The sequence below is a fragment of the Vulpes vulpes genome, chromosome 3 (genome assembly GCF_048418805.1).
Source record: "Vulpes vulpes isolate BD-2025 chromosome 3, VulVul3, whole genome shotgun sequence".
Taxonomy (NCBI): domain Eukaryota; kingdom Metazoa; phylum Chordata; class Mammalia; order Carnivora; family Canidae; genus Vulpes; species Vulpes vulpes.
In genome coordinates this window covers 62,609,597-62,623,653 of record NC_132782.1, presented here as the reverse complement: position 1 = coordinate 62,623,653, position 14,057 = coordinate 62,609,597, and the positions used below count along the sequence as shown (strand labels likewise).

General features: G+C 55.9%; 1 protein-coding gene across 1 annotated transcript in view; it reads left to right on the top strand.

Moving 5' to 3' along the window:
* SLC6A3 (solute carrier family 6 member 3) overlaps positions 1-4,535 on the top strand; it is a 37,546-nt gene extending 33,011 nt beyond the window's left edge. The window contains exon 15 of the mRNA XM_072752673.1: positions 3,222-4,535. Coding sequence (XP_072608774.1) covers positions 3,222-3,245 — 24 coding nt within the window. The 3' untranslated portion in view covers positions 3,246-4,535. The remainder of the gene's footprint in view (positions 1-3,221) is intronic.
* Positions 4,536-14,057: the final 9,522 nt, after the last annotated feature.

The following is a 14,057-nucleotide window of genomic DNA, read 5'->3' as shown; positions in this document are numbered from 1 at the left end:
GCGCTCTGCTCTGCAAGCCACGAGGCTGCCTTCATTCCCTGAGCAAACGCTGAGGCATGCCTGCATGCCCTCTGAGGACCCCTGTACCGACGGGGGGCGGGCAGTGGGCAGAATGAGAAACCTCTGGAGAAAGAGGAAGCAGAGGGGTACAGGGTGGGGTGGGGCCCTCGAGGTGGACTCTGAGCAGACCCTGCATGAGGGAGGGAGAGAAGAAGGAGGCGTGACACAGCTCAGAGCCTTGCCCTCACGGGTGGGGGGGGGGGTGCAGGAGGTGCTCTGATGGCCCCCGACCTGAGGGAGGCACAGCCTGCTGCAGACAGTTGGGGTGGGGGCTCCCGTGGCAGAGGCGGGGCCACATCAGGCCTGTGGCAGGATTGGGGCCATCCCTCCCTTGCATTTCTGGTTCCATGTGTGCCTACTTCTTAAATGAGACCTGAGGTCCCTAATTCTCCAGCTCCCTTCTTTCCTAATAGAACCCCTCCAGGCTGTGCACAGGGCACATCTGCCACACTTAGCACTGCCACTTTCTTGTCACTGGCATGAAGGGATTTGAATTTTCGTTGTGATCTCGTCGGCCCATGAGTTGTTACAAGTTTGCTTTCAAATCCTCACGTCTATGGGGATGTCCTGTTGGCGTCTTTGTGATCGTGTCTGCATTGATGGCACCGCGCCACCTGCTTTTGGGGGTGTGTGAAGACTTCCGTGTGGCTGAGCCGCCGACCTGCCTTGGCAGACGTGACATGCATCTTTGGGTGCGTGTGTGTCCTCTCATCCTGGCATGTACTTCTCCTTCCATCTGTCACATCACGCTGTGACCAGGCCATTCAGACTTTGTGCCATGTCGCTGACTTCAGCTCTGCTTGAGCAGGGTAACTGGGAACATTTGCAGACCATCCCACCCTGGCAGTGTGTTTGTCCACTTCCAGCCCACTGCCATAGGTCCACCAGTTTTTTGCTTTATACATCCCAAGGCTGCTCTCTGCGGTGAATGCACGTTCAGAATTGCCACGTCTCCCCCGGGACTTCACACGTCCTCCCTCCCTTGTGGTTGTTCTGCTCCCAAAGCACTCCAGGTCCAGGGCATAGGTTTCTCCTGAGTCTGCCAGAAATATCTTCAGCAATCTTTTACCTTTCAGTTTTGCGATGACCTCAAAGCATTGGTGTCTCTTGCAAACCTGGTATATACCTGGAGTCTTTTACTCTGATGGAGAGATTAATCCATTTACATTTGTTGTGATTATTGATAGTCGAGGCTTGATTCTATGATCTTTTTAACTGTTTGCCCCATTCTATTTTTTTATTCTATTTTTCTCTTTTATTACCTTTTTGGGGGATTTGCTTTTTTCCCCCTTTTCTATTGTTTTCTCTCTGTTTGGAACTTACAGATTCATATCCTTTACTTATACACCCTATACTTTTTTCCTTTAGTAGCTGTCTTTGAAATTGTAACGTACACATCTCACTTTAAGTACACAAATTGACACGATATTGCACCCGCCGTCCTGAATATTACAAGGACTTACAACTTCTCCTCCTGAGAATTATGTTCCTAGTGCCCGATACTCCATTTCTGCCTTTTTTTAGCCCACAGATCAGACATTATTATAACTATTGCTATTTTGTATAGAAACACTGTCCTGGGTTAATGTGCATGTTGAGTATTTATTTTCCCACCCTACTTTCTGGCATATGCATCTTTTGTTGGAGGATCATTTTCTTGCTTAAAAAAAGGAAAATCCTCGGCCTGTCTTTTAAGGAGGCCCCTTGACAAACTTCCCCACTCTTGTGTGTCCGTATATGTCTTCCTTTTTCCCTGATTGATGAGCGGGTTTCTGTGTGCACGCAGTTCTTGATGGACAGCCGCCGTCTTCCGGCACCTTGAGGCCATGAGTTCTCGGCACTCCCTTTGCTGCCGCACTGAGACATCGTATGTGTCCAGGGTCTGCAGGTCCGTGGTTTTTGTCTGTTCTGGGAACATTGCAGCCACACCCTCCACCGTAGCCTCTTCCCTGCTCCTCTTGGGGCTCTGGTGTGTGACACTTGCCCCGTCCTCTGGTTCTCACTCTGAGAAGCTCTGTAAACCGTGTGACTTGGGCACAGTTGTACAGCACCTCTTATCAGTCCACACAGCTACTTTGGGTTATCTGTCTAAATAACCAAACTCCATGAACTTCCACACAGGAATTTCACATTGATAGTAACTTACGTGCACCTGCCAGTGCCTCTTGGTACCCAACCCTGAAGCAAACACGATGCTGGTCTAGTTTGGATCTTTCACTGGCCCTCTGCACCATGTAGTTTCCTTGCCTCTTTAGATACTTCTGTATTCCTGAAAAGTAGATCGGTCTGAAGGGGGGCGTGCCTGTGGAGCTCAGGGCTCTGGCCCCCTAGCACCCTCCCACCGTGCGCCCTACACGGCTGTGCGGGGTTGGAGCTACCTGTCCTGCTCCGGCCCAAGGGAACCTGCCTGGCAGCCTGTGTCGTGGCCAGGGCTGGAGACCTGGCAGGGAGCCCTGTCCCTCCAGTGGTCGATGCCGCATCTCCCCACCCCTGGTGTGGCTGTGTCACAAGCAAGCCCTGCATGCACTCATTTTGAAGCGTTTAAAGACATGGTTCCTGCCACTTAGCGTGATCGAATGGCTTGTGCTCAAAAACAGGCTGAAATAACAGCTGCATAATAACAGGCAGTGACATTTGCTGGAGAACTAAATACCCACTCTTGTCGATCTTGGCCTCCCCGAGTGGTGAACGAGGCCTGCCCTGAGCTCCTTGGGGGTCATGCGAGGCAGGATGGGAGTGCAGGGTACAGCATTTCACTGGGACAGGACCCAGAGGCCCCAGGGTGGTGGCACAAGGGCCCCAGGGCATCGCCAGCCCACCTGGCCAGGGTCTGTCTGCCCAGCTACTGATGTGACACGTGCCCCAGCGGCCACTGGGGCTACTGATTCCCATAGCGGCCCTCACTGCAACTGCGCTCCCTGCACTTGGCCAGCAGGTTTATCCATATATATTTACATATGGCTTATCATATATTATTATTCGCAAAGGCTGTTTATTTCTAATATTCTGTATAAGCCTGTATGCACGGGGCGTATTTGTGGAAGGCTAACACGGGCCCTGGTGCCCCAGAGTGGCCAGAACCTGGCGGGTTGGAGCCAAGAGCCGCCTGTAACCAAGTGGCCCCCCCCTTCACTTCTGAATAAACCCTGTTTCCTCTGTAGCTTCGTCACTGGCTCATGGTGTAGAGGGCGGAGGAGGCCCAGGATGGCCGCCCCACCGTGGGAGACACGCCGGCGGGCAAGGGAACCCAAGCTTCAAGGAAAAGGCAAGGGGCTCCGACGGCCTGACTCCTGCTCCCCCAGAACCACGCGGAAGCTCTGCCTCCTGGCTTCTCACGCCCCTCCGCCAGTGGAGAGGACTGGCCGTCTGTGCTGTGTCGCCGTGACCACTTCCCGTAGATCGGTGCCCGTTCCTGTCGGTAGAAACCGTCTGTCTGTGTTCCGTTTGTGCCGAGCCAGCTCCCTCCTGCCCCCGCCTCCCAGCCCCGCTGTCATCCCTGAGTTGAGGACAAGAGCAGTAATTGTCGATGCTGAGCCCAGTGCTCCTGGCTTCCCGGGTATTTTATTTTGCTCGAACTAAAAAAGCCAAGCATCATATTTTGCTTAATCGTACAGAAGGTGCACTGGGGAAGCCACAAAAGGCAATAAAGTGGAGGCCACCATGTGTCCCCACGCCCCACACCCCGTGTGCTCAGAGCCTGCCCGGGTTCCTGGGCTGTGTGAGAGGACGCTCTGTACTTCCTCCTAGCTGACAGAAATACAACCTGGGGACACAGGTGAGCTGCTGCCCACAGTGGTCAGGCATGGCCACCTCACCACGGACGCCCCGCTACGGGAGGAAGGGCCGCGTGCCCACCAGGTGGGCCCTGGTGTGCAGAGCGCCCCAGCACGCAGCCCGGAGACCCGGGACCTGGGGAGGAAGACCCCACCGGGACTAGTTCCCTCGGGCACGCGTCCCGTCTGTATCAGTGCTGTTCATGTAGGAAAGGCTTTCAAAATCATACTTACCTGTGAATCAAAACTAATTCTCAGAACACAGGGTTGGCTCCTGAAGATCTGTTTGCTGATGTTTCCGTTTCTGTTTATGAGAATATTCGCAGGACCAAGTGAGGACGGAGGCCACGCCACTCCCCCCGTGCTGGCGCCACCCTGACGGGAAGGGGCTGCCAGCAGTCGGAAGGCACTCGGGCTCCGGGCCCTGGGCACTGAGCGGTCACAGCGTGAGCACCGCTGTGAGGCCGTCCCCTGCAAGGGCACCGTGGTTCGAGGGGCTGACGACCTTACCACTGGGGACACGAGTTTGTGGGCTGCAGGCTGTTGGCAGCTGTGGCCACAAGGCATCGGGTTTACCCTCTCCTTCCGAGGCGCCTTGAGTACTCTGCGTAGATAACGGTGTCGTCAACGTCTGTCTGTCTTGTCCGTAGTCGGCACCTCATGTGCGTCATCACCAACAATAAATCCGTGTGGGAAAAAGGACCATAGCTGCGTGGCCACCTTCTTTTGCTCAAGCCGTGGCCCAGCCCACCCACTGCCCTGAGGACGGCAGCTCCCTCACTCCTAACCCAGCACCTCTCCCACCCAGGGGAGCACGACTGGGCTCCCGAGGGGGTACTGGGCCTAACCTCGACCCCAGAGCCCATGCCTCCAAGTTCCCCTTGTACCTGCCAGCCCTGCGCCACCTGGCTGGCCTCTCCTGAGCCCTCATCTGCCCATCGGCTCCCCTGCAGGCTCCTCACGTGTCCAGACTCCAGCTCTGCTCTCAGACCAGTGACACCACCCAACCCAGGCCCCTCTTCCAGGGACAGGACACCAGAGTCTGAGTGACTCCCTGCCCTTAGTCCCTGGAGGATCTCTTGTCTGCTCCATGGACAACAGGGTCCTTCTAGACACCAATCAGCTCTGGCTATGACCCACAGGAGACCTCTATGGCATATCATTAAGCTGGAGGTAAACACCAATGCTCCTACAGTAATCCAAGCATTCGGGCAGCGGGTCCCTCTCACCAGGCCATGACCTGCCTCATAGGACACTGGTCACTCCCACCAGACCCCCCGGCCCTGCCCCCAGCCGGAGGATCCTGAAGGCACCCCACATCTGGGCCTCCAGGTCCCCACCCATGTAATCGTTCTTCCTCCGGATCCCCAAGGAACACCTTGCTTCCTTCGGGTGTCCCTTTATCAGGGGCCACAGGGCACACACAAAGTCCTCGTGTCAGCTCACATGCTGGTGAGCCACGCCTCAACCATCCAGAGCTTCCCTGGGGCCATGTCCTCCCAGGTGTCTCCACCTCTGCCAGCCTCTGAATGTGACGGTGAAGATGAGCCATCACAACAGACCCTCAGGTGGGACAAAAAACCTGCCCCACGGGGATGAACCAAGTGGACACAGCATCGTTATGTCCCCCTGCTCCCCAGTCACCAAGGTGCCTCAGGATCAGGCACAGTCCACTGGGACTCACTGCTGGTGGCCTCCTGGAGTGTGGGCAGGACCCTGGCCTGTTCTGTTCCAGCTGTGCCATCACCCTGGGTGCAGTGTGGGCACCTGCAGGTCCCTGGAATCTCAAAGCAAAGATTTGATTGTGGCCACAACTGCAACAGGGAGACCTCCAAGTGTGACATACCTGAGTGAGAAAGACACTCCAGAACTCCTGGGGGCCAGGTTGTCCTACCCCCATATCTCCAGACACACAGGGACACGCATGTGCACACAGCATGCATACTGCCACATATATGAACATGCAGATACATAGGCTGCACTCCCTACACGCCCCTCCCACACACACGGCTTGTGCATGTGGACACATGCACACATACAGCATGTGCACATGGACATGCATCCACGCATGGCATGTGCATGTGAACACACACATAGCACATGCACATGGACACACATGTCATGCACATATGGACACACCATGTGCACGTGGACATACACAGCCCACACATGCACACATACAGCATGTGTACGTGGACACACGTGGCACATGCACATGGGCACACACACCTTGCGTACTGCACACATCACACATGAGCAGCCTGTGCACATGCACACACACTCTCACATTGGGTCTGCAGCATTCAGCAGAGGTCCTCATGGAAAGCCAAGCACAGCCTGCATGTCCAGCACCTCTCTGGACAGTCCCAGGGAGCTGCTTCCATGGAGCCAAGCTACCCCAGAACTGCTGAGGGTTCTTGTCTCCACTGCCCTTGGGTTACGACAGGAGTTTCATTGGTGTCCTGGCCCCAGGGGTCTGGGCTGGGGTCCTGTTAGGCAGTCCATAGACAGATGCCATATGTTGCCATGATGTGGAAGTGACAAAGGGCTTATATGTTGAATATATAAAGAGCGCCTACAAATCAATAAAATCTGAGGGACGTTGTTGGTCCGTGGTCAGTGTTGATCCTGAATCCAGTTCTGACATAAGAGTTTTCCCTACACCAAGCAATTCTGTGCAGCCCCAGCTGGGCGTCCTGCAGTTTGACTCAATCCTGACACCATCTACCTGGACCTGGCGTCAGACCCCACAGGCTGAGGGCTTGGTCCCTTGCGACCACCCTGCTTGCACTTCAGATACCAGTCACGAGTCTGGGCCATCACCCACGCTTTGGGCCGAATGGCCATAAATCAGAGGTTCCCACAACCCCCTCCTTGGGTTCGATTACTTTGCTAGAATGGCTCACAGAACTCAGGGAAACCAGTTAACTCACTAGATTATAGGTTTATTACCAAGAATGTTCAAGGATACAAATCAACCACTGGAGGAACAGATACACAGGGCGAGGTCAGTAGCGAGAGAATTTCTGTCCTCCTGGAGTTGGGGGCCCAGCACACTGGCACATGGAAGCCATCTCTGGTTCACAAACCTGGACGCTCTCTGATCCCTGTCCTCTTCAGTTTTATGAGGTTTCACTACACAGGTGTGGTTGGTTGACTCATGGGCCACTGGTGATTGATTCCACCTCCCTCAGGAACCCCCTGGAAATCAGGGGGCAGGGCTGAATGTCCACCCTCATTCAGGGCCAGCTCCCTTGGCAACCAGCCCTTCTCCTTCTGCCATATATCAGAGTCACCTCATTCACTAAACCCAGTCATGGTGTGAGGGGCTCGTGAGTGAAAAGAGACACATCTGATCCTGGTGGCTGGAGGTGGTTTCAGGAACCCAGGACCAAAGACCAAATATAGTAACAAAAGATGCTCCCATGGCTCTTCTTTCAAGAAATTCCAAGAGTTTTGGAAGATGGGACACAAACAAACATACATGTACAATGAGTTGCAAAACCACAGCAACCCAGGGGGAAAGCGGGAAGGCATCTCGGGCAGGCCCACGGCAAAGGAGGGGAGTCCCAAGGGTTGGTGCACCTGTGAGAAGACAGTGCAACTGAGAATGCGATGCGCAAAGCAGACCAGATGTTGATGCCACCTGCCACCCACCATCGCAGCTGATCTGAGCAGTCCGACGCCCACATCAATGAGCAGATGGGTGCTGGGAACCCAGATATATTTCGGGTAGAAAAGTAAATCAACACAGCCACTTGGGAAAGTGCGTTATCTGTGAAGTTGAACATACAGTAGCAGACCCAGTTCTGGGTGCCCCTGGCACCCCACTCTGTACACACTAGTTCTCCCACCACCAGCTGTAACTATTCTCCACCTGCTTGGGGTGCAGCTCTAACAGCTCGCCCCAGGAGCACCCCAGGGGCTGCCTTACCTGGAGATGCCGGGGATTCAAGCCCAGCCCGGGCAGGGAAGGCGGGGGGGAGGCTGCAGCCAGCTGCTGACTGACTCGAGTGTGCAGATGCTGGGCACCCCTGTGCTCTGGAGCTCCCTGTGGGTCAGGCTGGGCTCGGCTTCACCTGAAGCCAAATCTGCTCTCCGGCCGTCCTCCACCTCCTCCTCACTTTCTCCTGAAAGTGACCCAATGCTGGATCGGGGACACCCCCACTTCAGGCTCTGCTGCTCAGGAGTTCCAGCCCGGGATGCAGTACATCCCCAAACGCCCCAATACCACCCACAGCTCTGTGCCCAATGGTGCATGCGCACAATCTGTCACACACACGTGAGTGTTCACGAACCCCAGATGAGAACCGACAGAAATGCCGGCCGCATCAGATCAGCAAGAAGGACCTGCTGGCAGGTGGCATGGACACCTGGGGACAGCACCTTAGGTAAACTCACGTCCCCCCCAGGAGCTGTTGAAGTCCTTACCCACAGCACCTCAGAACGTGGCCTCACTTGGAGGCGTATAATTGTTACCATGCCGGTGTCATGGTGGAAGATCTCTGAGATATGAGCACCTGTGTGCCCCCCAAACGCCCCAACACCAGCAGCTGTCACTGTGCGATGCTCGCCACGCTGGCACACGGGAAGTGGCGCTCCCACGCAGGAAACACATTTACCAGGATGTAACATGAGGCCGTTCGGAGGTAGGGGGGCTAATCCAGTGTGACTGGCGGGCATATATGGGGAAGAGAGAGACAGACACACAGACTCATGGGGAGCGAGAGTGCAGCAATGTGCCTGGAGGTACGGGCACCACCAGAAGCCAGGAGAGCAGCATGGCACACACTCTCGGGGGCAGGTGGGGGCGCCACAGAAGGCAGCAGCCCTCCCCACGCCTCCACATCAGGCTTGGACTCCAGACGGGCAGAGAATATGCTGCTGTTGTTTTAGGCCACCCGGTCTGGGGTGCATTGTCACAGCACAACAAACAGAGGTGGGTTCCAGTGCGGGAATTCAGGTTCCCTGAGGCTACATACTGGTCCTGCCTGGTCAAACACGTCTCCAGTCTCCTCTGCCTGTCCCCCTGTCTGGAGCAATCTCCTGTCCACTGCCATCCCTTTCTTTACAACTGCTGACTTCTCACACCATCCTGCTTCTCTTGGACATCACCTCTGGAAGCTTGCTGTAACCCCCACTTCTGGGATCAGCCCTGTTCAGTGCTCCTTGAACCCCCACCCTCCCAGCCCTTCCCTGCAGGTGTCCCGTGGAAGTGGATACACCTTGTCCCTCTTTTCAGTAGGCTGGGAGCCCCCTCACGAGCAAGGACTGAGCTGTCATTCATTCCTGCCAGTGTCTTGAATAGGCCTGCTACGTGCTTGACAGTGGCACTTGATATCTATTACAGATAAATGAGTTAATGGCTGGGCATTTACATGAACACTGGTGTGGGGTTGGTGAATGGGTAGATGGGTGAACAGATGGACAGGTGGAGGAAGAAAGGGAAGGAGGGGTACAAGAATGAACGGGAGAGTGTGTGGGTGGATGATGGATGATGATAGATGGTAGAGGGATGGATGGATGGATAGATGAATGTGTGGATGGATGGTTGATGGGCAGGTGCTTGGGTTGATGGATAGTGGATGAATGGATGGGTGGATGATGGATGGATGGATGATGGATGGATGGGTGGAAAGGGATGGATGGATGGATGGGTGGATGATGGATAAATGGATGGACGGGTGGGTGGATGGATGGATGGATGGATGATGGATGGATGGGTGGAAAGGGATGGATGGATGAATATGTGGATGGATGGTTGATGGGCAGGTCCTTGGGTTGACGGATAGTGGATGGATGGATGATGGATGAGTGGGTGGGTGGAGGAGTACGTGGATGGATGAGTATAGACGGTGGATGGGTGCATGAATGAGTGGAAGGTCCTATGTCACATCTAAAGTCTCTCATTCTGGTAAATCCACCCTGTAGGGCTTGACACATGAGTGCTACATTTATTCTCCAAGGAGATGGCAGGCTCTTTGATATAAGTGGAACTAATTTCAAAACACCTGGAGCCTTGTTTTCCCCCCACACCAACCTGCTGCAGAAAGCAGCTCCCTGGGAGGGAGGAGCCTGCCTCTGCCTTTTTTCTGTCAGTGGCACATCTCAGGCTCCCTGTCCACACTGCACTTTACCATTGGATTTACACTCTTCGCCAAATGACCTTTAGACACCAAGTCTGGTTGTTAAAGCCCAGGAAAGCCGTGAGATTTTTCCTTTGAGACAAGCATTTTAATAAAGGCTCTGCATCAGGGAAATAGGTGATTTATAGGGTAAGTGGATTCTCCGTGTTTGGATATTCTTATTTTTCTTACACAATCCCCTTTAATCTCTGCAGACTCATCTGAGTAGCCAAAGTTCATGGCCTTTACCTGCCACCTGATTACTGATGGCAGAGAAACGGATTGTCTCGTTTGAGATTCAGTTCAGGAGTGAAGTCCCATGCTCTGCTATCCCCCCCCCCCCCCCCAAGGAGATCAGAGTCCTCAAACCCTATCCACCTGGCTGGCCAGGGAAGGATCCCCAGAGCTGAAAACAAAACAAAAACCAGCCACATGCAGCCCCCTCCGCCTGTCGGGCGGTCCTGGGGACCCCTTCTGCCGCTGCCCTGTTAGATGTTCTCTCACAGAACAGAAATGTCAGAAGACTTCCATTTAGGGAGGCTGGCTTCATTTTCTTTTTAATTTAACAAAATAGAAAATGTCCAAGTCAGGTGCACCTGAGAAGGACGAGATCCACCTTGAAGAACATGTGCTTCAGGGGTATGCATGTGGGAGTGAGCGAGATGGAGGTCTGGAGACAGAGAGCAAGGACGGGAGGAGAAGACCAGGAAGGAAGTGGGGAGGCAGGGGCTGGAAGTCAGGCTGCGCCAGGTCGTGGACACAGGGCCCAGCCCTTCGTAGGCTGCTCAGGATGGCTGGTCAGCCCCGCCCCACAGCTGCCCCTCTGCCTGAGCTGGCAGGTGGAAGGAGGCAGGTCTGAGAAGGGGCCATATCCCGAGGGGGCTGTCATCTGGGCACACAGCAGAAGGGCAACTGTAGTGGTGTCTCTGGGCAGGACACCTCACCACCTCTAGTGCTTCAACGTGTACCACACGGTACAGCCAAGGCCACAGGTCACAGACACCAGTGCACGCCAGCCAGCTGTGCACAGAACTGTTCAATCACATGGAAATGCAAGTCCAACACTGGACAGGACACCTGCGTTTCAGGGGAGGGAAAGCCAGAAATGCAGACTCATCCTCCAGTGCAGGCTGCTGAGCCAGTCAAGATTCCTAGTCACCTTCACCGAACTCAAGGGCCTGGGGTCGCTTGCAGGGGCCCCTGGGAACAGCAGGAGGCTGTTCAGGGATCACAGGGAGCTGGCCTGGAGGCAGACGTCCCCACCTCCTCTGCCTATTGCTGGAGCCAAGGCCCCAGGGGAGGCTGGTGGCCACAGTGCAAGTCCCAGGCACCCTACAGGAGGCCCTCATGGCCACCCACCCCAAGCTAGCTGCAGCGTAGCCCCGTCTCCGGCATGGTCCCATGTGGGGCCCTTTCTCACACCTTCTCTTGGTCGGCTCGCCCTGGACATGGTCGGTCGGTTACACAGTTGGAGACCCACGGGAGCTGAGACCCTGAGTGCCCCAGCTACAGACACCCACCCATGTCTCAGAGACCAAAGACACTCTTCTCTTTCCCTGTCTGCTCCCCCTCACTGTCCCAGGGGGCTTAGACAAACAGGGGACCCTCATGAACCCCCGGGGTAGCAGCCCCCGTCCTGAGGAGGAAGTTTGCCTAGAGGAGGGTCCTCTGGGCACAGTGTGCAAATAGGAGGCACGGTTGGCTTGGAAATCTTGCTCCTCCAAACTGAATGCAAATACCTCTGGTTTCCGTAACTGAATTACTGAATTTTACTGAATTTACTGAATTTTAAAAATCAAGCCTGTGTTGACTTATGCACCAAATGTATTTATCTGGAATGTAAATACTTTTACTTATTACAGGAGCTAAGCTCCTCTTCCTTAAAGTTATTTGTTGTGTGGATGAAGGGTCCCTCAGACTGGGTAGGAGCCGAGGGCTGCAGGAGCCGCCAGGGGAGCTCAGGCTCAGCCGCAGGAGCAGGAGCAGGAGCCAAGCCGCCTGCAAACCCCGCGGGCCTTGCCCCCGTCTGGACCTAGGGCTAATATTTGTAGTGGCTTCTCAGCAAACACACTCCTAGGAGGGTTATCACCCATCTGCTGTTAGACGTTCGGATATCTGCTAAGCCATACAGAGAAAGTGAATCTAAAATTCTAAAAAGTTCTATTACACCACAAAATGATCATTTAAAAACTGAGAAGGTGCAGGGGACCGTCATCCTGTGAGGCAGCGAGCAGAACGTCCTCCCGTCACGAGCCATCTGGGGGTCTGGGGGCAAGTCCGCACGGCCGGCTCCTTGCGAGGGGGAGCGCCAGGTGGAGGCTGAGCTGGGCTTCCAGAGGCGCCTCCTCCCCTGCTTCACCCCTCAGACCCGGGTCAGGGCTTGCCCGAAGCGTCAGGGGAGCTGAAACCTGGCGAGGGTGCAGAGAGAACCCCACGAGCTGGTTCCACGAGCAGCCATCTGTCCGTCAGCAACGGAGCCCTTGCCGCCACACTTACTGGTTACTGCTGGCACACAGAAAAGCTTTCAATCCAATCCAGTTAGCTTGTTTAGGGCTCTATGGGACTCTCTAACTAGGAATGCAAATTTTCTGAAACACACGGACCCACAGTGCTGACCACAGCCAGTGGGTGCTGCTCCCCCTCGTATCCCAGGGACGGCAGCCACAGTAGGTGAGGAGGGTCTGCAGGAAGCTGCCCCTGGGGCTGGCGGCTGCCTCTGACCAGGCTGCTCCACCGTGCAGTGCCAGGGGAGCCTGAGGTCACCCTGCTCCCACTGCCTTCCCTGTGGGTTCCTCCCGGGGACGATGCTCCACCACTGCCTGTTTGGTGAGGTTGGTTTAGTTAAAACTGGATGACCTGAGCGAGCGGGTGCAGTGCAGGGCACACACGCTTGGCCGGGCCACGGCCTGGGGCCAGTTCCTCTGCGTGCAGCCTGGGGCAGCACCCCACCTCCTGGGCACTGGGGCCCCTCCCAACCCCCCGCCCCTCAGCCCTGCCTCACCCCTCCCATCTCAGCCCCTCCCTGCCCCAGCTGGTCACTCTGAGGCCAGCAGGGATGTCCACAGGGTAGGGGTGGAGGCTGCACAGCCCACGGGAGGCAGAGGGATGCCTGACCCTCCGCCCCCCGCCTGGCCTAGGTCTTTGGGGGTCAGTATTTTGACTGCATACTGCAAGACACGGAGAGCTGGGCATGGACGCTGTGCCCTAGTTAGGAAATCTGTTTTGCTCAGAGATGAGTTTGCAAACCTGAAATTACCTTGTGTATATTCCAGAATTGAGTGAGCAGCAAACATGCTGCAGATAATCAGAACCTGCTGCGTAATTGGCAGGCCTAGCACAACACGAGAATCCAGGGCCCTTCTCGAGACTCATCAACACTCAGGATGGCGGCTGTGGAGGTCCACATGAGCCCCCCACCCCGAGCACGAGGCCCCAGGGGCAGCAGGTGTCACCTCAAGGGAAGCGAGCAGCAGAGACAGGAAGGGGCTGCAGGGGACAGTGGGCCGGGCCCAAGGGGGGTGTGGAGGCCACAGGGGGCCATGACCCAGACGCGTGCTGGCTGGAGGGCCGGTGTAGCCTGACACCGGTGCATGTGCGGCACATGTCCTTCCTCTCCCCGGAGTGTGTGCATGGTGCGCCCCGGCAGCCGGTCCACTTCATCTGTGTCCACGCTGGTGTTTGCCTGCTTCTCTCTCTGGCGTGACCGTGTTATTGTGCTCACGCGCAGACCTGGACACCCTGAAGCCACGCAGCCGCGGATGTCTAGCCACCAGCCCCCCCCACCACCACCACGCCAACACCTGCTGGTTTGCCCCTGACCCCTTCGGCCCCGCGGCTCCGGAACAGGAGGATGCCGCGCACCTGCTCCTTTTCCACACCGCAGGACGTGGCTGCCCGGCCTCGGGTCCCGGTCATCCGGGACTCTCTTGCACTGGGATCCAGCCACCTCGGATCTTCGCTACCACAAAGAATGCCACCGCGAGTCTGCTGGCGCCTACATCTTGCATGTAGCTCCTCAGTGTTGACAGACTGCCAGTGTGGCCGGCCTTGGGTTGGTGTGGACACGGCCTCGTGGCTGCAGCTGAGATCCTGCCCAGGG